General features: G+C 40.6%; 1 protein-coding gene across 1 annotated transcript in view; it reads right to left on the bottom strand.

The window, feature by feature from the left end:
• The window catches only part of LOC141079453 (uncharacterized), a 35,923-nt gene extending 13,782 nt beyond the window's left edge, over positions 1-22,141 (bottom strand). The window contains exons 1-9 of the mRNA XM_073565340.1: positions 21,629-22,141; positions 17,975-18,049; positions 15,502-15,641; positions 14,347-14,500; positions 9,536-9,611; positions 9,196-9,285; positions 6,523-6,613; positions 5,896-5,988; positions 839-867 (exon numbers count right to left, since the gene is read on the bottom strand). Of these exons, the coding sequence (XP_073421441.1) occupies positions 839-867; positions 5,896-5,988; positions 6,523-6,613; positions 9,196-9,285; positions 9,536-9,611; positions 14,347-14,500; positions 15,502-15,641; positions 17,975-18,049; positions 21,629-21,698 (818 nt within the window). The 5' untranslated portion in view covers positions 21,699-22,141. The remainder of the gene's footprint in view (positions 1-838; positions 868-5,895; positions 5,989-6,522; positions 6,614-9,195; positions 9,286-9,535; positions 9,612-14,346; positions 14,501-15,501; positions 15,642-17,974; positions 18,050-21,628) is intronic.
• Between the last annotated feature and the right edge of the window lie 5,007 nt (positions 22,142-27,148).

The following is a 27,148-nucleotide window of genomic DNA, read 5'->3' as shown; positions in this document are numbered from 1 at the left end:
ACACTAATCAAATAATGAAAAAATGTAAAAGGTTTTAAACTTTCTGTTCCATTTCCTCATCAGGAGATATTCCCAAATAAAAAAGTTACATCCTATTTAAAGGATAGGGGATATCTTATAGCTAGAGATTCGATTGATAGGATCACCTGTGATTCTACTATCTGTTCTACTTATTGTCAATGGTACTGTTGGAGAAAGCCAAGCAAAGTGGTTCCAAAGGCTTAATCTTGGGATCACAGCAGCTCCCAGTGGTCGGACCACGAGTGATTTTGGTAATAATCTGTAAAAAGGGATGTCCTCTCCTGGTCAACCCCTTCTTAATAGCTCATCAGGGCAAAACAAAATAAAAACACTCACGGTAATACTTAAGTTCTGAACCAGCACCGTTCCTCTACTGTGTCTTCTGAGGGTAACTTTAAATTGTTAAGCCATGTGAATCCTGTAGCCAACCACTGGCCACGGATAGGGGTCAGCCTTCACTATTCTGTCAGAGCAGACTTTTACTATATGACCACCGGTATTAGATTTTTCGTTTTGTCCTTTCGAGCTAGTGAGAAGAGGATGTCTAAAAGTGGACAAATCTTTTAATTGTGAAAACGGGAATAAGAGAAATATATCAACATTACTTATTTTTTTATATTCTGGGTATGTTTTACTTTTACTATTGAGCAGAAAATGCTTTTCATTTTCTCTTTTCTTGTACTGTAAAATTTTTACAGCAGATGCCTTATATACACTCGGCTTCTCCTTTTCATTGACGCTTACTGGACTGTGATAAACGACTCAGGAAAACAAATTAGACGCAGGTTTAGAAATGACAGGCTGCATTTATCATTACCTCTCTACTGAATTGCCACCGAGAGATGCCTAAAATACAAACAAATACTTTACATTACTTTACCTCATATAACTTTATATGAAAAGAAAATCCAAACTTTTTGTTAAATCTCAATTAACACCAATTCCATCATTAATTAGCACCATTCTCTATTCCATTCACTGCAGCGAATTAAATTAAAACTGTTGGGTAAAGAAATTTGTTCTTAATATAACATTATATTAGGAAATCAGCATTAATTCTTCAATTTGGCATTAGTTTAAAGGAAACGACCAGCGTTTTTCTGTAGATAATTAATGCATCATGTGGGCAGCACGGTGGCTCAGTGGTTAGCATGGTGGCTTAGTGGTTAGCACTGCAGCCTTGCAGAGCTGGAGTCATAGGTTCAAATCCCACCAAGGACAACATCTGCAAGGAGTTTGTATGTTCTCCCCGTGTTTGCGTGGGTTTCCTCCTGGTACTCCGGTTTCCTCCCACATTCCAAATACAGTAATGGCCAAAAGTATTCACACCCCTGCAATTCTGTCAGATAATACTCAGTTTCTTCCTGAAAATGATTGCAAACACAAATTCTTTGGTATTATTATCTTCATTTAATTTGTCTTAAATGAAAAAACACAAAAAGAATTGTCCTAAAGCCAAACTGGATATAATTCCACACCAAACATAAAAAAAGAGGGTGGACAAAAGTATTGGCACTGTTTGAAAAATCATGTGATGCTTCTCTAATTTGTGTAATTAACAGCACCTATAACTTACCTGTGGCACCTAACAGGTGTTGGCAATAACTAAATCACACTTGCAGCCAGTTGACATGGATTAAAGTTGACTCAACCTCTGTCTTGTGTCCTTGTGTGTACCACATTGAGCATGGAGAAAAGAAAGAAGACCAAAGAACTGTCTGAGGACTTGAGAAACCAAATTGTGAGGAAGCATGAGCAATCTCAAGGCTACAAGTCCATCTCCAAAGACCTGAATGTTCCTGTGTCTACCGTGCGCAGTGTCATCAAGAAGTTTAAAGCCCATGGCACTGTGGCTAACCTCCCTAGATGTGGCCAGAAAAGAAAAATTGACAAGAGATTTCAACGCAAGATTGTGCGGATGTTGGATAAAGAATCTCCACTAACATCCAAACAAGTTCAAGCTGCCCTGCAGTCCGAGGGTACAACGGTGTCAACCCGTACTATCCGTCGGCATCTGAATGAAAAGGGACTGTATGGTAGGAGACCCAGGAAGACTCCACTTCTTACCCCGAGACATAAAAAAGCCAGGCTGGAGTTTGCCAAAACTTACCTGAAAAAGCCTAAAACATTTTGGAAGAATGTTCTTTGGTCAGATGAGACAAAAGTAGAGGTTTTAGGGCAAAAGCATCCACATAGAGTTTACAGGAGAAAAAAGAGGCATTCAAATAAAAGTACATGGTCCCTACAGTCAAACATGGCGGAGGTTCCCTGATGTTTTGGGGTTGCTTTGCTGCCTCTGGCACTGGACTGCTTGACCGTGTGCATGGCATTATGAAGTCAGAAGACTACCAACAAATTTTGCAGCATAATTTAGGGCCCAGTGTGAGAAAGCTGGGTCTACCTCAGAGGTCATGGGTCTTCCAGCAGGACAATAACCCAAAACACACTTCAAAAAGCACTAGAAAATGGTTTGAGAGAAAGCACTTGGGACTTCTAAGGTGGCCAGCAATGAGTCCAGACCTGAATCCCATAGAACACCTGTGGAGAGATCTAAAAATGGCAGTTTGGAGAAGGCACCCTTCAAATATCAGGGACCTGGAGTAGTTTGCCAAAGAAGAATGGTCTAAAATTCCAGCAGAGCATTGTAAGAAACTCATTGATGGTTACCGGAAGCGGTTGGTCGCAGTTATTTTGGCTAAAGGTTGTGCAACCAAGTATTAGGCTGAGGGTGCCAATACTTTTGTCCAGCCCATTTTTGGAGTTTTGTGTGAAATGATCAATGTTTTGCTTTTTGCTTCATTCTCTTTTGCGTTTTTTCATTTAAGACAAATTAAATGAAGATAATAATACCAAAGAATTTGTGTTTGCAATCATTTTCAGGAAGAAACTGAATATTATCTGACAGAATTGCAGGGGTGTCAATACTTTTGGCCATGACTGTACATACCAATTAAGATTGTGAGCCCATGGGGTACAGTGATGATAATGTGTGCAAATTGTAAAGCACTGTGAAATATGTTAGCGCTGTATAAAAATAAAGAGTATTATTAATGCATGCTGACAATAGAGGGTGTCTTTTTTTTTTATTTCTTCTTCTGCTTTCCAAAATGCTAAGGCTATTTTCTCTGGGTTCAAAGTGTCCGTACCACAGCTCCCTGCATTTCTCCTGCCGCCTTTCGCTCTACTGCCATAGGCAATAGAGAAGGATGCATTACTGATGTCACCAGTGCGGGTCCATCCTGAGCTACTGGTGGTACAAGGAAGCATGGTTCAGACATTTCACTGCACCGCCATGTGACTGCATTGGCCATTTTGGACTAAGAGAAATCCACAAAACTTGAAAAAGGCAGCAGTGGTGATCAAAGCTAGGGCACTACATGTTTATGCATTAGTGATATATATAGTGATATCTGTGCTTGAGGATTACTTAAAAGTTGTTGCCCACCACCCTTTTTTCTGTAAACCTGGACTCAACATGGACTAAAAAAGCAAACAAATCTGTGCTCATCTATTAATCCCATGGCATTTCTCCGTAGAGTTTTGTGGTGATCTCTTTGCTTTTCTCTATCACCAAGGACTGCGCATTACCACTACATTTAATCAATGGTCGTAGGGGTAAAGAAGGCATTTAAATGGAGAAATATGTGGTTACTGAATTAAGGCAATTCATTCCATTTATTATGAGACATTTTCATAAGTATAGAGGTTTTCCAATGATATAGCATCAGGTTGCCAAAATCTAAGGGTGAGAGTTTTTCTCACGATACTAGCGAGGATCTCACCGAGGTCACCACAGTACAGCCTGTCTGGGAACGCAGCCTCAGTGACTGGATGTAACTTCGATGACATCACCACTGGTCTCTGAGGCTGCACTCGCAGCAGTTCAGTCACCAGTGGTTCTCAGCCTGGACGGTCGCATCTTGGCAGCGTCCAGGTTGAAAATTGATTATCCCCCAGACATGGATTACGGTGTGGGACAGAACGACCAACAGGTATGGTATATTGTTGTTTTATTATTTTAGTTTTATTACAGGAGAACGGGGGTTTCGGTGGAATTGGTGCTTGGTGAGTATAACTGTGTTTGTTATTTTTAAATAGAAAAGTAAAAGTGTGTTTAGTCTTATTTCTAATAAAAGACTTTATTCTGGCTGTGTCTTTATTTACAATACAACTATAGGATTAGTAATGGATAGGTGTCTTATAGACACCTCTCCATCGCTAAGCCATGGGCTTGATGTCACCCGACAATACAAAGGTGACATCAACCCCACAAATATGAACCCCACTTGCCACCGCTACAGGGCAAGTGGGAAGAGCCAGGCAAAGCGTCAGAATTGGTGCATCTAATAGATGTACCTTTTCTAGGCAGCTGCGGGCTGCTATTTTTAGGCTGAGGGGGGCAATATCCATATCCCCTTACCACCGTGAGAATACCAGCCCCCAGCTGTCTGCTTTAGCAAGGCTGGTTTTCAAAAATGATTTATTTAAATAATTTAAAAAAACAGCGTGGGGACCCATCTATTCTTGATAAACAGCATTGTTGAAGCTGACAGCTTAGTGTTGCAGTCCCCAGCTGTGAGTTTTGCCTGGCTGGTTATCAAAAATACAGGGGAACCCACACCGTTTTTTAAAAATTATTTATTTACATACCAGGAGCAGCTGATGAATACTCCCATCCGCCGCTCCTGCTCTCACTGTTATTAGCGGCAGCAGGTGTTGGATAATGGGATCAGTAGTCCCTTCAGCTGACACCAGTGACCGGAGGTAAACTTTATGCTTCCGATCACAGCTGAGGGCTCACGCTGTCTTTTGACAACTTGGGAACTGCGGCTGTCTGACCGGCAGGGATGATTTTACCACCGATCAGAAGCGGTGTTTGCCATGCTGTCATGCACATGACAGTGTGACAAACACCCGGTGTTCGGCCAGCCGAACCTGAACAGTAACATGGACTTCCTGGAGAAGTCTGTGCCCGATCAATAGGTGTTCGGTATGGACACCGAACTTTACTGTTTGGGTTCGCCCATCTCTACTCATTATGAATTAGATGAGGTGTAGCGTCATGCCCCTGATCCACTCAACTTTGTCAAAGCAGTGTGACATTGTCTTAAAGTAGTAAACAATAGCTAAATAATTGCACAACTACTCGTTATGACTTTCAAAGGGATTTACGCCTGACTTTTGGCATAATCACTTTGATGAATTGGGACCATAACACATTAACAAAGATAAACAGACGGGACTGTGCCACATTGTTTGATACTGCCCATTTATATTAAATTTTACTAGGCAATATGGGAATATTTGTAGAACAGTATAAGGGTATGTGCACACGTTGCGGATTCTGCCGTGGATCCGCAGCGTTTTTGGCCCTGCGGATCCGCAGCAGTTTCTGCTGCGGTGTACAGTACCTTTATATTCAATGGAAAATGAAAACGCTGTGCACATGCTGCGGATTTTTCGGCGTGGATTTGCTGCGGTTTTAAATCCGCAGCATGTCAATTCTTTGTGCGGAATCCACAGCGGTTTTACACCTACTCCATTGTCCAGGTGTCAAACCGCAGGGGAAAACCGCAGGCTAATACGCAGATAAACCACAGGTCTTTTGACCCGTGGATTTTGCCAAATCCGTGCGGAAAAATCCGCAGCACAATCCGCAGCGTGTGCATTTACCCTAATGTGGCATTGCCCCTCTGTATAAATTGGGCAGTGTCCTAGCTGAAGTTGCAGTTTAGACGTGGCTCAGTGCACATATCTTGGTGATAACAGAAAATAAAAGAAAGCAAAAGAAAAAAGAAAAAAAATTGTGTTCTAACTCTTTCATTGTGTTTAGAGAAGTGGAAAGGACATAATGAGATAAATATCGATCTTTACCTTTCTTTGCTTTAATAGCCTCCTGATCTGTCCTTGTAGCTCATTTATTTGCTGTGTCGCCTTTTTCTCCATTTCGTATCTGTGCTGTTGCTCCTGGTTTAAAGCATAACCACCAAAAAGTAAAAAAAATAATCAATTCATGTTCTTCGTTTATGATACTATAGCCTATAGGAGAAATAGAATTCTTTTTCCAATTACACACTTACTGGGTGCCACCATTGTCATATACATTGTTGCCAACGTCCAGAATTTAGCTGGAAGCACACATGTCTGTTTCTCATAGATTCTATGAGAATTGATATACTGCATTATAAAAGTATTCCCCACTTGAAACATTACTAATAGAGTCATGATATTGGAATACATGGAAGACCTGTGTGTATATAAGCCCTTATAAAGGGAACCCATCATCAGAAAATGACCTATTGTTTAAATCAGGTCTTTGTGTTACATGTATTTTTTATTGTAGCAATGTCCATTTTTTATATTGTAATCTTTATTAAAAGAAATAGTAATCTTGCAATTTTTACATTAAGAAATATTAAATATTTAATTTTAAATTAAAGATAAAGTAATATTCATAATAGATACAATTCAGAAAAAAATAAATATAAAATGTAACGGGACCTGCTTAAGCTGATCTTCCAGAGCTTCTTTATCTTCTTTATATTTTCTTCTAGTTTCTGCCAGAATTTGATTGAGCCTTTCTTCGTGTTGCCTACATTACACATATTCAGCAATTAGCTCATGTATTTAATTATATAGGGTCACTTGCTCTTCTAGTATCAATTCCAAAAAGTATATTATACTTTTGCCAGTGTATATGTGAGGGAGCGCCAGGTCTGTAGTCATGACTGAGAGTATGTACTTTAGCACGCCCTGGTCTCCCGTCACATGAATATTGTGTCCCATCTGCAGCATACCTTCTGCACCATCAGGGTCCCATCGGGCTGGCTGAAGTTCCACTGCTGCCGTCGTTGCATATAAAGACACAGAGTCCGTTTCAAACTTAAAACGCAAAACATTACTTTCTTGCTTTTGCAGCACATCTTTTCCAGATACAGCAACAGCATCAGTGTCTGACTGGGGTGTTAAGGGCCCAGCAGTAACATTGACTTTGGGGGCCCACTTTTCACCTGCATACAAATGTTACACTTCCTTCATTCACAAATTTACCTATATCTCTGTGTAATAATAAACTGGGTAGTTGGGTTATTGAATGCTGCTTTTTTCTGTAGAGAGTGAATCAATTGAATTATGCCAAGTACTGCCCATAGAGTGGGGTCGGCGGTCCTGATCTGCACAGGGGCCCACCGGTGGATTCCCCTGTTACCCTATGGGCCAGTTCGAGCCTGATCAGCATAGACTTCCATACAGAACACATTCTCCACTTTCCCTGCACTTCCTTCTACGTCCCTCAGCACGTGACCGAGTCGTACCGCTGCTTGCAGTAACACAGCATACTCTCTGTTCAGACTCTCTGCCCTTGGGAGTTCCCTCAGCCGGTTTGCCCCGGATCTGAGGGCATCAGCCCATGCGATGATCTGCCACATGATGAGCGACCTGCGTCCCCGTACTGATTGGGACCTCTTCTCTCACTTCTGCTCCACACTGTTGTCAGACTGCTTCTTCAGCTGCACTTCTGTTCCTGGGCCCAGGATGGCTGGGTCCTTAGCTTCCAACGTTACAGAGCTATCTGCCCTACACGGGCACCTGGGCCCTACTCACTACTAACAGGAAGACACTTTTCTCTTAACACGACTAGCTCCTCCTAAGTAAACTATGTACACTAATGTGCCCCATCTAGTGTCCAATTCAGGGTACTACACTCTCCCAATCTCTTCCTAAACACATAACAGAATGACATGAACATCTATATAAATATATACATTACTCTAAGAATGAATAAAGGTAGAAAACGCCATATATGTATACAGCAGCAACAACACATTATACTCTACTTTAAGGGGGTAGTACGTGGAACAGTTTCAGTACCCCCTTACATGTATACAACGAGAACACTATGGGGTTGATTTATTAAGACTGGTGTTGCGCCGTCTTAATGAAGGGCTCATTTTTGTATGATGTGCAAAATTCATTAAGAGGCACTCCTCTTAATGCATTAGGCGCATCTTTTGAGTGCCGTGCGCCTCTGTGCCCCTCGCCAGAAATGCTTCTTCAAGTAGAAACTGGACAAGCATTTCTGGTTTGAGAAATGCTGGCTCTTTTGTTGAATTTGATGGGTAAGCATAGCCATGCCCCGTTTTCTCTCAGCCCCTCTGCAGGTCTGCCCATTTCGGCGGAGCTATGTCAAACTATGTTCAAATGCCAAATGTTGCAAAGTTTTTGCACAACCTCAAAATTTTTCACTTTTCAAGGTATTATGCATCACTTTTCTGCTGTAAAAGTTTTGATGAATTGGTAAATTGGGCCTAGGAGTCCATGCACATGGTATTGCATTGTGCAGCGAAACACAGAGATCTTTTTGTTTTATTTTATAACTCTTCTGTTTGAGTATCAGAATCAGTGAGAAATAAACCTCTGCATGTCTTTGTTTGAAGTCAGAAGCACAGGGTGGTATAGTAGTGCCCCATTACAGATTATATACACCATACAATACTCATCCATAATGTGACCATGTGCATGAGCTATCAAAGGGATATTCTCATGTTGGACACTTAAATATGAGTCTCATCTCTGGAACTTGAAAATGAGTCCCCGGTGCAAGTTTGCGTTGAAATTTTCCTAATTCCCATAGAGGGGACTAGAGAGAGCCACCCAGGGGAGTAACTACAGCGGGTTCTGGGGTTGTAGTTGCACCTTGGACCTAATGCCTAGTGGAGGTTTAGTATTGGGTACCACTACTCATAAGGTTAAAATTTTACTTTTTGTGTCTGCTCTGCTACACCGGCTCTTCCATCATTACATCTATGCTCCCCGCTAAGTTTAGGAAGTGTGTTAAGATCTAAAGTAGATATCCAGGGCACCTGTTATAGTGCATAACTGCACGACGGTTCCAAACAACTCCTGAGTGCGGCATGCACCATCAGGTACCATAATGCCATGATGTATGGAGCATCACTCATACTTAGTACTAGTATCTCCACTGAAAGAAGTCAAAGGTACATGTCTGCCATTTGTATGCTGGCTTACAGTCCAATCTATTAAATTTTTTTATTACATTTTTAGCTTTTCCCAATAAAACATTTTTATGACTAGTTTTATTGAAATAAAATTTTGTGTAGTGCTCATCTTATAGAAATGTTTTTTGCTATTATTTATGTATAAAACATTTTTCACCTTTTTTGTTCCTCTTCTTGCTGAATTCTGTTTTGTTTTTCTCTTTGTTCGTTTTCAGCCATCTGTCTTTTTAACATTTCCCGTTCTTCTCTGCAATTACGCAAATAATGAGAGACATTAAGACAACAACACTGACATTTATATGACTAATAGTATGACTTATTGTGCATTCTCCTTGTCCTTTGCCTGAAATATCGATGGCTCCTGATAACACAGCTCAGGCATTTTTTATTTTCAGCAAACTGTCTTGTTAGCTTTGTTTTTCAATCAGGTTCATTCTAAAGGAAAAATGTACTGTACTCTTACCGATAAGATTGTATTAGTTTGAAGCAAATCTTACCTTGCTTCTCTTCTATCTTGTGGTCTTGTTCTTGGATATGTTGTCAGTTTGGTAACATAACTCCAATGTGGGGTCACTAAAAAAATCAAGTGTATTTATAAAATGTTATAATGCCAATTTTGCTAATTAGATAAATAGATAAACTGATAAATTAGATTAGTTAAATAGATAATTTTAAAGGGAACCTGTCACCATTTTCTTTAGTGTGCGAAACAATGAGCGCCTGTACTGCATTACACAAATGTGTCCATCATCTCTTAACCCCCCTGTATTCCACCAATAAGACTTTTTTATTTTCCATGCACAGTATGTAAATACTTTTGGTCCGGTCCAATGGGCATAATTTTCTCTGCGTCTGTGCGGCCTCCTTGCTGGTGCGCTCAGCGTCATCCACATAGCCGAAAGAAATCTCGCACCTACGCATTTGAATTCTTGGTCTTGCGCAGGCACACCTTGCTCTGCCCTATTGCTGGCAGAACACAAAACATAACTGAGCATGTGCCCGGGAAGCATCATTCTACTTTCTACCGGAACCTATTAGCCGTAAAGACAGTCAGTTATTTCAATGGCCATTATGTAGTGCTACATTTTCCCTGCAGCAGCTGCTACAGATAGTGGCCACGATTTAACAAAGTGTTTTCGACATTTTTTGTCATAAAATACCTTAAAATATCATACAATTTTTGCACAACTCACTTGTCAGTTTTACCAAAGTGTGCAGCTTGAGCGGCATAAGGTGTGGCAAGCGAGCATGGCAAATTTATCAATATTTATGTTATTTTGGTGATGTATATTTCACCAGAATTATACTCCAGTACCTTATTAGGTAACATTTCAAGTGAAGCTAAAATATGCCCAATTCATTTACTCCTTCATGTACGTCATATGTCATGTCCCTGGCTCATTTTCTCCAGATATCTGATTTACGGTAATCGGTCATCATTTGCCTTTACCCTGCGGCTGTTAACCTGTTAAATCTTGCTGTCAATTCCTGACAGTGGCATTTATCACACGTCTGCAGGGGGGCGCGTCATTCAACGTGCCCATCAGCGTGCCCTTGACGTGATCGCGGGACGCCGATGGGTTGCTATGACAGGTTGATGTCTGCTGAACACTGTCATACTTGTTTCTTGTCATGACAATTCTCCTGTGAAAGCCAGCCTTAAGTTTGTGATCTTGATTTTAGCTATACACAGCAGTGCTGATGCAAGTGATCAGACAGTTGCAGCTTAAAGACCCCTAAGGGGAATATTAATTATAGTAAAAAATAAATAAAGGTTTTTAAAAATATGAAGAAAAAAAAAAAAAAAAACACCAACGTTCAAATCACCCTCCCTTTTGCCTCATTAAATTAAAGCAAAATAAATAAAAAAACCCTACATATTTAATATCGCTGCATTCGTAAAAGTTTGATCTATCAAAATATAAATTCAATTATTCCAATCGATAAACGGCGTAACGAGAAAAAACTCGACATGCCAGAATAATGTTTCTTTGGCGGCCGCAACATTGCAGGGAGAGGTGATCAAAACATTGTAGCTAGCTCAAAATGATATCAGTAAAATCGTCAGCTCAAGGAGCAAAAAATAAGCTATCACATATCATAATATCCCTTAAATTGAAAGTGATACGGGTCTTGGAAAATGTTGACACAAGAAAAGTTTTCTTTTTTTAACGAATTTACAAATTTTTTGCCCCACTTAAATAAAAAAAAGTTTACTTGTTTGGCAACTGCATAATCATACTGACAGAATCATATTGCCAAGTCAGTTTTACCATATAGTGAACATGGTAAATAACCCCCCCCCCCAAAAAAAAAAAGTGAAATTGCACTTTTCTGGGGCAATTTTTAACACACTTTAATTTTTTTTCATGCTTTCTGGTGCAACACATCATAAAATGAATGATGCCATTCAAAAGTACAACTTGTCCTGCAAAAAAACAAGTCCTCATATGGCTATGTTGATAGAAAAATAAAAAAGCTATGGCTCTGGGAATAAGTGGAGGAAAAAAACAAAACAAAAAAATGGAAAATCGCCCAGGGTGAAGGGGTTAACAGGAGTAATGTATTATGGTAGGTGCATCTTACACTAGCACAGCCTTCAGTAAGTCGGGAGTGCAAAACTCTAGTTTTAATGAATTGGGCCCAAAATGTCTTGTCGGATGCATCATTCCCTGAGGACAACGGCGTCTGATCAGCCTGAATATTGTAGTTAAAAAGGGCTTGTCTCTTGATAGAAACACCAATAACTTGGTCGTATCAGTGAAACAGTTTGTGCATCCGATGTCAGACTGGGGTGCCCAGGGCCCACCAGTAACATCAACTCCAGGGCCCCACTTTTCATCTACATGCAAATACGACTTTATCCTCATTCTCACATTTCTATAGCAATAAACTGAGTTGTTAACCCTTTAGTGACTGAGTCAATTTTGTGCTTATTGACCAAGCCAATTTTTTACAATTCTGACCACTGTCCCTTTATGAGGTTATAGCTCTGGAACGGTTCGATGGATTTCACTGATCCTGAGAATGTTTTTTGTGACATATTTTACTTCATGTCGGTGGTAAAATTTCTTCAAAATGACTTGCGTTTATTTATGAAAAAAATGGACATTTGGCAAAAATGTTGAAATTCTGCAATTTTTAAACTTTCAATTTTTGTGCCCTTGAGGCCGGCGTCACACTTAATGTATGGAAAATTGGTCTGAGTCTCCCTGCCAAGAGTCACACAAGTGATCTCCTTATGGTCATCCATGTGTAATGTGTTTGCATTGCGATGATGCGATTTTCTCGCACCTATGTATTCATATGACATCCATATGACTTGCGTATGGCTTTACATTTCTCACTGATTGTCCCCATTGAAATTAATAGCTGAATGGGCTTAAATGAGGAAAATGTGTGGGTATTTGTTGAAAGCTAGACGAATAGTCCATGTGGTTTCCGAGTTTTGCTCGCACCCATAGGCTTGCATTGGCGAGTCTAGGACAATATACGTGTACAGATTTCACACGCACGTCGAATACGCCTGAGAAAAAAATACAGTGATGTGAGCTGCCCCATAGATTAACACTGGGCCGAGTGCTTGCTATGTGATGTTTTCTCGCATAGCACTTGTCCGTATTCTATGGTAGTGTGACGCTGGACTAAATCAGAGAGTCGTGGCAAACAAAATAGTTCATAAATAACATTTCCAACATGTCTACTTTACATCCGCACAATTTTAAAAACATTGTTTTTTTAAGGACATTATAAGGGTTAAAAGTTGACCAGCGATTTCTCATTTTTCCAACAAAATTTACAAAACCATTTTTTTAGGGACCACCTCACATTTGAAGTGAGCTTGGGGGGGGGGTCAATATAACAGGAAATACCCAAAGTGACACCATTCTAAAAACTGCACCCCTCAAGGTGCGCAAAACCACACTCAAGAAGTTTATTAACCCTTCAGGTGATTCACGAGAACTAAGGCAATGTGAAAGCAAAAAATGAACATTTTACTTTTTTCACAGAAAATTTACTTTGGACCCAAACTTTTTTCTTTTCACAAGGGTATCAGGAGAAAATGGACCACAAAATTTGTTGTGTAATTTCTCCTGACTATGCCAATACTGTCATGTGGGCACCTTGTCGCGTTTAGAGACTCCCTGATGTATCTAAACAGTGGAAATCCTCCAATTCTAACTCCAACCCTAACACAGGCCTAACCCCAACCCTTACCCAACACACCCTAACCCTAATCCCAACCATAACCCCAACACAACCCTAACCACAACACCACCCTAACCCAAACACCACAACCATAACCCCAACCGTAACTCCAACCCAACCCTAACCCCAACACAAATTTAACCCCAACACAACTCTAACCCTAACCACAACCCTAAACCCAACACCACCCTAACTCCAACACCACAACCATATCCCCAACCGTAGCTCCAAAACAACCTTAACCCCAACACAACCCTAACCCCAGCACAATCAATTCTAACCCTAGCCTCAACCGAAACCCTAGCCTCAACCATAACCCTAGCCCAACCCTATCCCTAGCTCTAACCTCAACCCCAACCCTAACCCTAGCCCCAATCATAACCCCAACTGCAAAGAATTGAAGAAAATAAATTTTTTTATTTTATTATTTTTACTTAACTAAGGGGATAACAAAGGGGAGTTGGATTTACTATTTTTTTTTATTTTGATCACTGTGATAGTGTCTATCACAGTGATGAAAATGAACCAATAGGAAAAATCTCCTATTGTTGCAGCCGGAAGAACTCGGCAGGCACAATGCACATACCCACCATTTTAATCCAGGAAGATGACACGGAGGGCCGGGGAATGGAACTGGAGGGTCCGGGCATGGCCTAGGTACCTGGGTGCTAGGGGAACCCCGTTTCTTTCTACTCTGGTATGCTAGATCATATCAGAGGAGAGAAAAATGAATGGAAAATCTGACTTTTTTTGTGATCGTCGTTTTCGGTTAATAATGGTGATCACAAGACTGGGGACTGAAATCCCAGAGATTTTTCATAGTTGGAGGGCGCTATACACTTATGCCGCCGTTAAAAGGCGGTTCGACGGGCGTTAAGGAGTTAAATGAATAAGATGCTGCCATTGTTTGTACGTACTGAATCAAGTATGTAGTGCCAAGTACTGCTCATGTAAGAGCATGGTGGCCCACTCCTACATGGTGGTCCATAGGAGGATTCTCCTGTTCTTCTCCTGTGGGCCAGTCTGAACCTTGTCGGCATCTGTAGCTTACATTACACACCGTATTATATCAGATTTATCCAGGAAATATGCCACTAACCTTGTGTCGGATCATGAACTGGTAACTGATCGCTACCACCCTTGTGCAATGAAATGAAGAGATCTTGATAAAAATGCTGGTTTATTACAGTCTGAAATTCTTGAACAGATAGCGACACTCCCACTGTCTTTAGTACTGCTTGCATGTCACTCTGCTAAAGGAAGGGAAACACAGCATTACAATTATCATTCTATATCCTTCAAAAGGGAAAAAAATGTGATGAGGGTTTATAATTTTTTTTTAAATAGTGTTATGGGTACAAATAACCATTGACGCCCCTGAGACACACAAAGGTCTGCCCTGTACACAACTAGATATGATGTAGGTAGATGGAATCATTAAAATGAATGTTCCTGGGGCTATATATTATATACTATGTGGTGTGACTGGTGGTCGCATGGTTAATGGGAGGTATATGTCACAGGGATGGATCCTCCCTGCGATACAACCCGGAGTACTTTGTCTCTAGTGTACATGAGCACTAAAGATGTCATTTGGTGCACTGGGTCCGGGTTGCGGGTAGCTATGAGAGATGGGAGGGTCTGGCTACCCATATTGCCTCACCTCTGAGGGTGTTGACTGTACCCCTGTTTTCCTTCAGGACCTGCAGGAGTTTCAGGACCTGCCATGAGGTCATGCCCATGTGATCCATGCCTCACCTGTGGGTGTGGTTACAACCCACATAATGGAGGCTGTGTTTAGCACATGGGCAGTGAGTGTGAGGGAGTCTGTCAGAGTGTGCACAGACTTCCATGTGTCCAGGTGGGACACTACAGAGTAGTCTGTGTTCTTAGGAAGGAGAAGCCCTCCTGTGTGTACGGCTCAAGTCGGAGCCTCCGGGCCGGATATTGTCCTGGCCTGTGTGTGCACAGGGCCTGAGGGAACAAAGCCCAGCTAAGGACTGTTTATGTTGCTTTCGACTGCTGTGAAGGCTGGAAACCGTGTTTTGTTACTGTGAGGTTTATGGAGCAAATAAACCGAATGGACTGATTTTGACCCTGAGTGTGCCAGTGTTTTACCTCCAAGACCGGCAACGTGAGTAATCCCCGCCAACAGACAGTGTAGAATGTTACAACATATAGATATTGCAATTAATACAACCATGTGGCATTCTTTTCAATGTAACCTTTGTTATGTACATTATTCAATACTTACTGCAGTCGAGCCATTAAGACTTCTTTGGAGTAATATTAGGAATGCCAACCCATAAGCTGGTAGACAATTAAACTCTGGCTCATCGAATCCCAGGATATACTGATCCCACACGTAGAGTAATGTATTCATATTCAGATAACCTGTAGTATGCGATGACAGAAATGCCCAATATTGGTGAGCCACGTCTAAAATACATTTCAGTTGTCCAAACCTAAAGGGCAGTGGCGTAACTAGAGTCCGATGTGTTGTGATGCAAAAATTGTATCTGGGGTCTAACCTGCATGTTGGTCAGATGTATGAGCCATTGTAGCATTCTAGATCCTATAAAGACATACATGTCTCCTCCTCATATACTAAAGTTCCTCATCCTGGCACTATCCTCTAATAATGTCCCCTTCCTGTAATAATGTCCCCCATCCTGCACCCCTTCCAGTAATAATGCCCCCACTCTGAACCCCTTCCTGGCACTGTATAATGTTCTCCATCCTGGGTCCCTTCCAGTAATAATATCCCCCTTACTGAGCATCTTTCAGTAATAAAGTCCCCCTGGAAGCACCTTCTAGTAATAGGATACTTCATCCTGGGCCTCGTCCTGATATAATGTTCCCCATCCGGCGCCCGGCCTCTTCCAGTAATGATGACTCTCAACCTGGGCACCTTGTAATAATAATATACTTCATCCTGGACTCCGTCCTCGCATAATGTTCCCCATCCTTCGCCCCTTCCAAGAATAATGTCCCCCATCCTGGTATGATGTCCTCCATCCTTGGTCCCTTCCTTGTATAATGTTCTACATCCTGGGCCCCTTTCAGTAATAATGTTTCCCATTCTGACCTCTTCCTGATATAATATCCACCATCCTGGGCCCCTTCCAGTAATACACATCCATCTGAAATAGTAGCTGGTGTTGGTGGGCTGCCCTTCTGCACGGGCCTGCTGGTGGTCACACCAGGGTTATTCCCATTTCTGCATTTCATGGTCAATGAAGAATAACTACTTCTAGGTTTCACCACTAGAAGCAGCTTTAGAAAAACTACCAAGCCGCAGCTGCATGACTTTGTGTAACTGCCATAGAAATTAATTGTAGTTTTGGAAACTTGGATCTTATACCATCAGCGTAGCTCACTGTTCTACACAGTATATTTAACTCCCATTTATTTCATTGGGAGTTCCAAAAACAGCATCGTTTAGCTATTTTTGGCAACCTCGGCTCTGGTGGGCCAACCTAGAAGCTGTTATTCACGTCTCAAGCATGAAAGTCAGAGATTGGAATGACCCTTCAAGGCACATAGTTCAATTCATTTTTTTTTGTTTCAAATAATAGTCTCACAACCTTTTTGCTTATGATGCTTGTTCTGTATCATCTTCATGGTGACTTTCTTTGGGATAAAGTGTCCTAAAGCTATTTTTAGAATTCTAAGTATGAAGTCTCTGAAGTCATAGACATCGATGACATTTTGTCTTGTTTTCTTTCATGAAAATCAGGTTCTAATGAAAGTCAGACAGGACCACGGCTGCACTAATGCAATGATAATTTAATGATGGCATCATCAGGCAAATATAGGCATATTACAGGCAATATTGTTATTGATTTTTGAGTTTTGTGCATAACTACCTCATATACCGTTTGTAATAACAGAATATTTTTTTCTGTAACATTCACTCAAAGGCCCTGTTTAATAATTTGCGATTTTTTTTTTTTAATATCACTTTTATTTTTTGTCTTGTGGCATTTGTCACCATTTTTTGCACCAAATTCCACAAACTAGTGCACATTAGTAATGAGCGAGTATACTCATGGTCTCCGAGTATTTTGGCGAGCTCGGAGATTTACATTTCGTCTCTCAGCTGCATGATTTACGACTGCTAGACAGCTTGAATACATGTGTGGAATGCCTGTTTGTTAGGGAATTCCCACATGTATTCAGCCTGTCTACAAGTCGCAAATCATGCAGCTGAGACGAAAAACTAAATCTCCGAGCCCGCCAAAATACTCGGAGACCACCCGAGCAACGAGTATACTCGCTCATCACTAGTCCTGAGGCCTATAAGACTCTAGTTATGCCACTGAATCAGTCATTGTTCTTTTAAACTAATATGGTCATCTATGCAAAGTCAGATATGAGTTTACAAAACACACAGATATGTACAAAAGGCATTGAAAAATCACAGCAGTAGCCATGAGAAAATTCTCCTAACACCTATGGAATCTAAATACATAGATAAAATGTGTAGGTTATTAAAGCTAATATAGCGCCCATAATCTCACCACTAAAACATGCTCAAGGTTTATTATGGTTTATGATTTCGCTTTTGGATTGGAATAATTGGTCGGGTAACAATGGAGTCACAAATTTATGAAGGACACCAAGATGTATTTAGGCCCATTATCTAGCACTGACAAAAACTAAATAAACAAATCTATACATTCACATTCAGGATCTATCAAACAGTTATATAAAAGAATTTATACCAACGAAGAAGACCTGGAAGACGGGATGCAGCATCCTCTGTAGACCAAGTATCATGACATCTTCTGAATTTGCAGCTTTTGTAAGAAAAACATAAAATAAATAAGGTAACTTGTTAATTCACTGTTTTATGCATGGAAAGATCATTGAAATATATTGTACCAAAATGTAGACTAAGGCTATGTTCGTGTTTTTTTCAGGGTTTTTTATTGCAAATTTTCACCTGCCTTTTAAAGTACTAGTACACAGTGTATACTTTGTGATTTATAAACAATGCAATCACAAAATTGCCCAATAATCACAAAATCCCAATTAAGGGTAATATACCACCAATAAACAATGTCACTTTATGGTAACCAAGAAAGTGTGAAAAATCTGGTACCACGCAATGGTATAAAAGTACAAAAACCACATCTTTAGTAACATAAAACACATAATAACAATAGAAAGGTATTAAACAATAGGTAAAGGAACTAAAAAGTCCATGGCAAATCCTACCATAGCATATTGTCAGCGACATTTGAGCACACCCATATAATAGGCCAATAAAAATGAGGGCACTATAGTCAAAAAAGTAATCTCAGGCTAGTTTCACACTTGCTTTTTTTTGCAGCGCGTTTTTCCCGCAAAAAAACGCATTGAAAAAACGCATACATAAGCATACAACTGCTGCGTTTTTTTCAAGCATTTTTATGAGCATGCATGAAAAAAACGCAGCGTTTTTATGCGTTTGTATGCGTTTTTAGCGCGTTTTTACCGCGTTTGCGTTTTTTTCCAACATTTTTAGGTGGCCCCTCACACTACCCAAACCATGACTTTACTAACCCTAACCCTGACCCTAACCCTAACCCTAACCCTGACCCTAACCCTAACCCTAACCCTGACCCTAACCCTTAACCAAATCATACTTAACCCTAACCCAAACCCTAAACCCTAACTAACCCTAACCCTAACCCTAACCCTGACCCTAACCCTAACCCTGACCCTAACCCTGACCCTAACCCTAACCCTAACCCTAACCCTGACCCTAACCCTAACCCTAACCCTGACCCTAACCCTAACCCTAACCCTGACCCTAACCCTTAACAAAACCATACTTAACCCTAACCCTGACCCTGACCCTAACCCTAACCCTAACCCTAACCCTAACCCTAACCCTAACCCTGACCCTAATCCTTAACAAAACCATACTTAACCCTAATCCTGACCCTAACCCTGACCCTAATCCTTAACAAAACCATACTTAACCCTAACCCTGACCCTAACCCTAACCCTGACCCTAACCCTAACCCTAACCCTGACCCTAACCCTAACCCTAACCCTAACCCTGACCCTAACCCTTAACAAAACCATACTTAACCCTAATCCTGACCCTAACCCTGACCCTAACCCTTAACCAAACCATACTAAACCCTAACCCTGACCCAAAACCCAACCCTAACCCTGACCCTGACCCTAACCCTAACCCTAAACCCCCTTAACTAACCCTAACTCTAACTCAAACCCCTAAATTCCATGGTTAAAAAAAAAAAACGCATATGCAAAAAAACGCTTACATGAGCATGCCAGTGCGCACATATGCGCATCCATAGGCTATAATGGCCCTTTTTAGCGCAAAACGTGCGCATATGTGCGCATGCGCTTTTTTGCAGGGCCAAAAAATGCAACATGATGCGTCTGGAAAATCCAATCGCACACCCCAAAAAAACGCAGCGCATGAAAATCGCATACATGCGCTAACAAGCGCGCAAGTATGCGCACCCATGTTAAAGATAGGGGAAAAAACGCATGCGCAGGTTAGCGTTTTTTTCCAGCGCTAAAAAACGCAAATGTGAAACCAGCCTAAGGACTATCCATACTATTGTCTATGGCTGACATAATAAAATTAAATAGCCAAAAATAACAGTCCACTCTAACATTACATCCCCTAAACAGCACTAACTGCAGGAAAGGTGAGCAATGAAGGACGTCCCTTCACCACCAGCTGACACTTTTGAGGTATATACCGTTCATTGCTCACCTTTCCTGCGGTTAGTGCCGTTCAGGGGATGTAATGTTAGAGTGGACTGTTATTTTTGGCTATTCAATTTTATTATGTCAGCCATAGACAATAATATGGATAATCCTTAGATTACTTTTTTGACTATAGTTCCCTCATTCTTATTGGCCTATTATATGGGTGTGCTCAAATGTCGTGGACAATATGCTATGGTAGGATTTCTCATGGACTTTTTTAAGTTCCTTTACCTATTGTTTAATACCTTTCTATTGTTATTATGTGTTTTATGTTACTAAAGATGTGGTTTTTGTACATTTATTCCATTGTGTGGTACCAGATTTTTCACACTTTCTTGGTTACCATAAAGTGACAGTGATTTATAAACAGTAGTCTCAGTGTATGCTATCTGACTATGTGATGTACATGCAGCAGTCTCATTGCCTTCTTTGTGATGTATAAGCAGAGTCTTATTGTATCCTATGTCATGAATATGCAAGTCTCAGTGTAGCCTATGCGATATATATATATATACAGTAGTCTCAGTGTATCCTACGTCAGATATAAAGCAGCCCCAATGTGTCTAATTTGATGTATATACAGCAGTCTCAGAGCATCCTACATGATTTATAGTCTCAGTGCATTCTACTTCTATGTGATGCATGTACAGCACTTTCAGTGTATCCTATATGATACAACCACCATCCTCAGTGTCTCCCATGTAATGTACAAAGTCAATTCTCAGTGTATCCTATGTGATGTATTTACAGCAGTCTCAGTGTCTCCTATGTGAATATATACAGCAGTCTCAGGGTCTCTTCTGTGATTATATACAGCAGTCTCAGTGTCTTCTATGGGATGTATATGCAGCAGTCTCGGTGTCTCCTATGGGATGTATGTAAACCAGACTCAGTGTCTCCTATGTGATGTATTCTGCAGACCTCTCAAAGCTTAAGTTCTATAAATGTTGCAAGAGCAGTGATGAATTTCCCTCTTTGATGAGACATGCATTGAAATATGCATCTGTGTTCAGTACTACTTACTGCTTTGAGCATTTTTTTTCAATTTCGCAAAGAGTCACCTGCGCTCCAGACAGACTCAAACGTTAAAAGCAGTTGCGAGTAGCACCATAATCTTACCACCTCACATCACATGTCTGACCAAAGAGAATCACCTCACATTAGGGATGAATTATTGAAATGTTTGACCAAATATAGCAGGGTAATTTTTAGGTCGATAATTTTGAATGGTCCACGAATGCAGATATTAATATCTAACACAAAAAAGGTTCCTCGCCCCCGTACTAGACAATCAGCAAATTGACTTCAGTATTATAGCACCTGCAGGATTTGCCTTAAATATGATAGACTATGTAGATTCACAGCCACAGGTGTTTTACAATAAAATGTGTATGCTGATTATCTGAATCTTCCAACCAGTCACATGCTTTGGGTTGGTACCGTATGGGTAAATTGAACACGATCTCATGTTGCAATGGGTCAAAAAAAGACAATTATAAGTCGAAAATATTGTAACTGGAGGCCATTGTAACCCGAGGGACCACTGTAAGTGCATGTAAAGTTTAAAGGACTGTTATTCCAGCAAGTTATTCCAAGATTATATGAAAATGGAAATTAAAAACAATGAAAAAAAATCTCACCTTCACTTGCATAGATATTTTGGATAGTTTGCGCTAGGCTTTGGTCCACGGTTTGTAATACTGATGACATTTTTTTGAATGTTTCACTTAACTAGGTAAAGTAAAAAAATAAGATGGATTACATATAAATCACTTGATGTACCGTAAGTTAATCAAACTCCGATCTCAGTCTCCAGCCCTGCGGTCATGACCTGATTCTCTGTGAAGCTGTCTATCTGCACCTTCTGAACTTCTGATAGTCTTAATATATGGCCCACAGCAAATATTAAACAAACATATGCCAACTTTCACCAACTTACTTTTTGATAGTCCAACATAAAACATGAGTTTGACATTTCTGCTTTGCTTTGTTATATGCCCTTGGTGTGACTTTATTATATCCCCTGCATGTGATCTTGTTTCTCTTGTATTTTCCATGGGCTCTCTTTTGTTGCTGGAGTTTCCCAACCAAATATTGTACGAGAAAATTCCCATGGTAAAAAAGATCAGAAGCCACTGATTTAGACACTATTTGACTCTCTTGCTCGGTTTAAAAAAATTAAGTTTTTTGGCTTATAAATACTCCCCATTACCTTTAAAATCATGTAAATGGGGCTCCTACAACCCCTTTATATCCTTATAGGTGCCGCTGCATACAATTGAAAAACTGTTTTATACAGTACATGTCCCATGCTATATTTATATTGTGTGGTCCGGTCTGATGGACAAATCGAAGTTGTAATCAACTCAAACCTGGTCCCTTCAATCGCCACCTCTTCTATCTGGATGGAGGTGGATGATGTCTCTATGACCTACACGCAGTGATCGAAGTCTTGCTCCGATGCAGTGGAATCCTAGACCTGCGCAGGTGCGAGTTACTCTACCCTACTGAACAGCCAGGGAGCTGGTGACGTACAAGTGAAGCTGTCACCTGCACATTACATGTCTTCTTGCTGTCATTTTCTGATTCCATTGCGCCGGCACGAGACTTCGAGCACTGTGTGGATGACAGAGTCGTCATCCATTTACATCTAGAGAGAAGAGTGGTGTTGCTCACAATCCAGATTTGCCCATCAGACCAGACAGTGAAATGTACATGCAGCACGGGAAAACAGTTTTTCAAAAGGTACAGGTGCTTCTCACATAATTAGAATATCATCAAAAGGTTGATTTATTTCAGTTCTTCAATGCAAAAAGTGAAACTCATATATTATATAGAGTCATTACAAACAGAGTGATCTATTTCAAGTGTTTATTTCTGTTAATGTTGATGATTATGGCTTACAGCCAATGAAAACCCAAAAGTCATTATCTCAGTAAATTAGAATACTTTATAACACCAGCTTGAAAAATTAGTTTAAAATCTAAATGTTGGCCTACTGAAATGTATGTTCAGTAAATGCACTCAGTACTTGATCGGGACTCCTTTTGCATCAGTCACTGCATCAATGTGGCGTGGCATGGAGGCGATAAGCCTGTGGCGCTGCTGAGGTGTTATGGAAGCCCAGGCTGCTTTGATAGCAGCCTTCAGCTCGTCTGCATTGTTGGGTCTGGTGTCTCTCATCTTCCTCTTGACAATGGTCCATAGATTCTCTATGGGGTTAAGGTCAGGCGAGTTTGCTGGCCAGTCAAGCACAGTGATACTGTTTTTAAACCAGGTATTAATACTTTTGGAAGTGTGAACAGGTCCTGCTGGAGAATGAAATTTCCATCTCCAAATATCTTGTTGGCAGAAAGAAGCATGAAGTGCTCTAAAATTTCCTAGTAGACGGCTGTGCTTTCTTTGGTCTTGATAAAACACAGTGGACCTACACCAGCAGATGACATGGCTCCCCAAACCATCACTGGTTCATACTAGACCTCAAGCAGCTTGGATTGTGGCCTCTCCACTCTTCCTCCAGACTCTGGGACCTTGATTTTCAAATGAAATGCAAAATTTAATTTCATCTGAAAACAACACCTAGGACCATTGAGCAATAGTCCAGTTATTTTTCTCCTTGGCTCAGGTAAGACGCTTCTGGCGTTGACTATTTGTCATGAGTGGTTTGACACATGGGATGCGTCACTTGTAGCCTATGTCCTGGATACGTCTGTGTGTGGTGGCTCTTGAAGCAATGACTCCAGTAGCAATCCACTCATTGTGAATCTCCCCCAAATTTTGGAATGGCCTTTATTAACACTCCTTTCAAGGCTGTGGTTATCCCGGTTACTTGTGCACCTTTTTCAACCACACTTTTTCCTTCCACTCAACTTTCCATTAATATGCTTGGATACAGCACTCTGTGAACAGCCAGCTTCTTTTCAATGACCTTTTGTGGCTTACCCTCCTTGTGGAGTGTGTCAGTGACTGCCTTCTGGACATCTGTCAAGTCAGCAGTCTTCCCCATGATTGTAGAGCCTATTGAAACAGACTAAAGGGGGTTTTACACTAAGCAATATCACTAGCAATATCGCTAAAACGTCACTGGTTTTGTGACGTTATAGCGATATTGCTAGTGATATCGCTATGTGTGATACTTACCAGCGACCGGCTCCCCCGCTGCTCATCGCTGATTGCGCGAGAATGTCCGGCTCCATTTCTCGTCGGGCGCTTCCTGCTGAGACTTCCTGCTGTGACGTCCAGCGACGCGTGGAGGCGGGCGGGAGGACGCAGGATCGCTGTGTGTGAATGGTAAGTATCGTGCGCTGCGTCGCTGCTGCATCGCTGTGAGGTCTTTCTGTATGAAAGCTCACTAGCGATCATTTAGCGATGCACCAGCGATCCTGACCGGGTCGGATCGCTGGTTGGATCGCTGGTGCATCGCTAAATGTAAAAGGGCCTTAAGGGACCTTTTTAGCCTTTGCAGGTGTTTTTGCTAATTATACTAATTTACTGAGTTAATGACCTCTGGGTGGCTGGAAGCCATAGTTATCAACATTAACAGAAATAAACACTTGATATAAACCACTATGTTTGTAATGACTATAATATATGAATTTCACTTTTTGTATTGAAGAACTGAAATAAATTAACTCTTTGATGATATTCTAATTTTGGGAGAAACACTTGTATGTAGGGGCACATATGAGTATATGAAGGGGTTGTAGATATCCCTCTTACATGATGTAAATGTGATGGGATGGTTTATAAGCCAAAAAAACTGGTGACAGGATCCCTTTAGGCTATGTGCACACAGATTTTTTTGCCTCTGCGGATTTTGAAGTGAAAACCGCAGATAAATCCGCAGGACTAAAGTCCTGCGATTTATCTGCAGATTTGCCTGCGGTTTTGCCATGCGGTTTCACACCTCATAATGGATGAGGTGTGAAACCGCAGCGTTTCTGGACCAAAGGATTGACATGCTGCGGATTGTAAACCGCAGCAAATCCACGCGGAAAAATCTGCAGCATGTGCACAGCGTTTTCCAGTTTACCATTGAAAACAATGGTAATGTACAACGCACCTAAATCTGCTGCGGACCCGCAGCTGCAGAAACGCTGCCTGCGGATCTGCAGCAGAATCCGCACCATGTGCACATACCCTTAAAATATCAGAAATATCTACCTTTAGGTAGCATCTTTTTTTTTTTTTTCTTTTTACAAAATATAGCAAACATGATTTCTAATATGAAAAATAAAGCTACCATTTTGTTAAACTTCAGACAGGATAATGGTGGAGAATTTGCCTTTGAGATATTGCACTGCAAATCCATAGCAATTGCCAGTAAAATACCAGTGGATGTTATTTCAAAAACCTCTCCTTGCGTAGTAAAAAAAAAGATCCTAAGTTGCATTACCAAAAGTGTATTTTTTCAGGTTTAACTACAGTTTGTTTTACGTTTTTCAATTTTCAAAGAAATACAGGCTTAGGATGCTGAGGCATTAATGAACTAAACTGTAGGTTTTTTTTAAAACGAAAAACAAGTTGAAATTTGTCACATGAAAATTTGAAATAATTGCTCAAATAGTGGAAAAAAGTTTTCCATTTTTTTACTATTAGATTAGGTCTGCAGTTTCTCCACGCCAGCTGGCATTGAACAGTTTGATAAATCATTGCTGAAACAGTCTCTGAAGGAAATGAAAAGGATTTCACTACTTTAATCTGTTTACAAAATTGTATTTGATAAATTCAAGTAGACATTATTTAATTTGAACAAGCAGGTAAGCATAGTCAGCATTTTTATCTGTTATTTGTAGTTAAGCATTTCTTTTTATAAAGGCTTATGTTTTCTAGAACTTTTTTTTTGTTTTGCATAAGTAAAATATCAAAACTTTATGCTGCTCTTTGATTTTCATGTTCAACACTTTTTGTGGAATTTTAGTCTTGAAAACGAACATTTCCTAACAAGAATGTATCATTGTCTGCTATGTTAGGCCTCTTTCACACTTCAGTTTTTTGTGTCAGTTAAAATCCGCCAAAAAGGCGGAAAAGCGGATCCGTTCCTAACTGATGTGAACGGATGGCACAGGATCCGTTTTTTGACGGATCCACAGAATGAAGAATTTTAAAGGAACCGCTGGCCGGGAAGGAGAGAGAGAGAGAGAGAGGCATGCCGGCGGACGCAAAAAGTTTGGCGGATCCGCAAAAAAACGGATCCAACGGATGGCCATCCGTCAAGATCCGCCAGTAATGCAACTCAATGGGGCAAAAAACGGATCCGCCAAAAAAAAATGGCGGATCAGTTTTTTTCAAAACCTGGCGGATTTTGACTGATGGTCAAAAACGGAAGTGTGAAAGAGGCCTTACAGACACAATGGATCTACAGTCCAGTCATGGTCACTGTTTCTACAGACCTGCCAGCTTACATTACACTTACCACCCTTCCTTCTAACTTTGAAGTCAGACGGCCAAATAACATGGATGACGATTGCATTGCAGTGCTTGGACTGGCTGTCCGCACTCCTGACCCGCGTGTGATAATATATATTTCTAGGCAGCTGTCAGGCTCAGGTAAGTAGAGCCGCCGGTCAGTCTGTACACTGTGACGTGATCGTCACCCGCGTTATAAAGCCATCTGAAAGCACTCTAATACTGTAGAAATAGACTGATTAAATTAGTTTTGATGCTGCTTTGATCCCAGGTCTTTTTTAGCTAAAAGTTCCCCACTACAGACACACTAACAAATGGTAAATCCTTGTTTGAGTAGGATATTCAAGTCATTTTTTTATTGTTTTTAATTTCCTATCTCTCACTCTCTCAACCTTCCTCTCATTTTCTCTTTCCGTCTCTCGTTCTCTCGTTTTTTCTATCATTCTCCTCGTTATCTCCATTGCTCATTCTCTTGCTCTTATTCTCTTTTTGTTTGCCTCTCTACTCCACTCAGTTTTTTTCGTTCTTTCTCTCTGTCTCTTGTTCCCTTTCTGTCTCTCTCGTTCACACTCCCTCTAGTTTGCGCTTTCTCATTCTCTCTCACTCTCTCTGCTGTTCAAAAATTAATAAACGTATGAAGAATTCTTTTCTTTGAATTTTAGTGTTACACAACTGAACTTTAGAATGTTTGCTCCAATCGCTTAATTAAAAGTTTAAAAAAAAGTTTATAAACTTTCTGCTCCATTTCCCGT

The sequence above is a fragment of the Dendrobates tinctorius genome, unplaced genomic scaffold, assembly GCF_039654945.1.
Source record: "Dendrobates tinctorius isolate UK_male_01 unplaced genomic scaffold, ASM3965494v1 ptg000016l, whole genome shotgun sequence".
Taxonomy (NCBI): Eukaryota; Metazoa; Chordata; class Amphibia; order Anura; family Dendrobatidae; genus Dendrobates; species Dendrobates tinctorius.
This window is presented reverse-complemented; position numbering and strand designations above follow the sequence as displayed.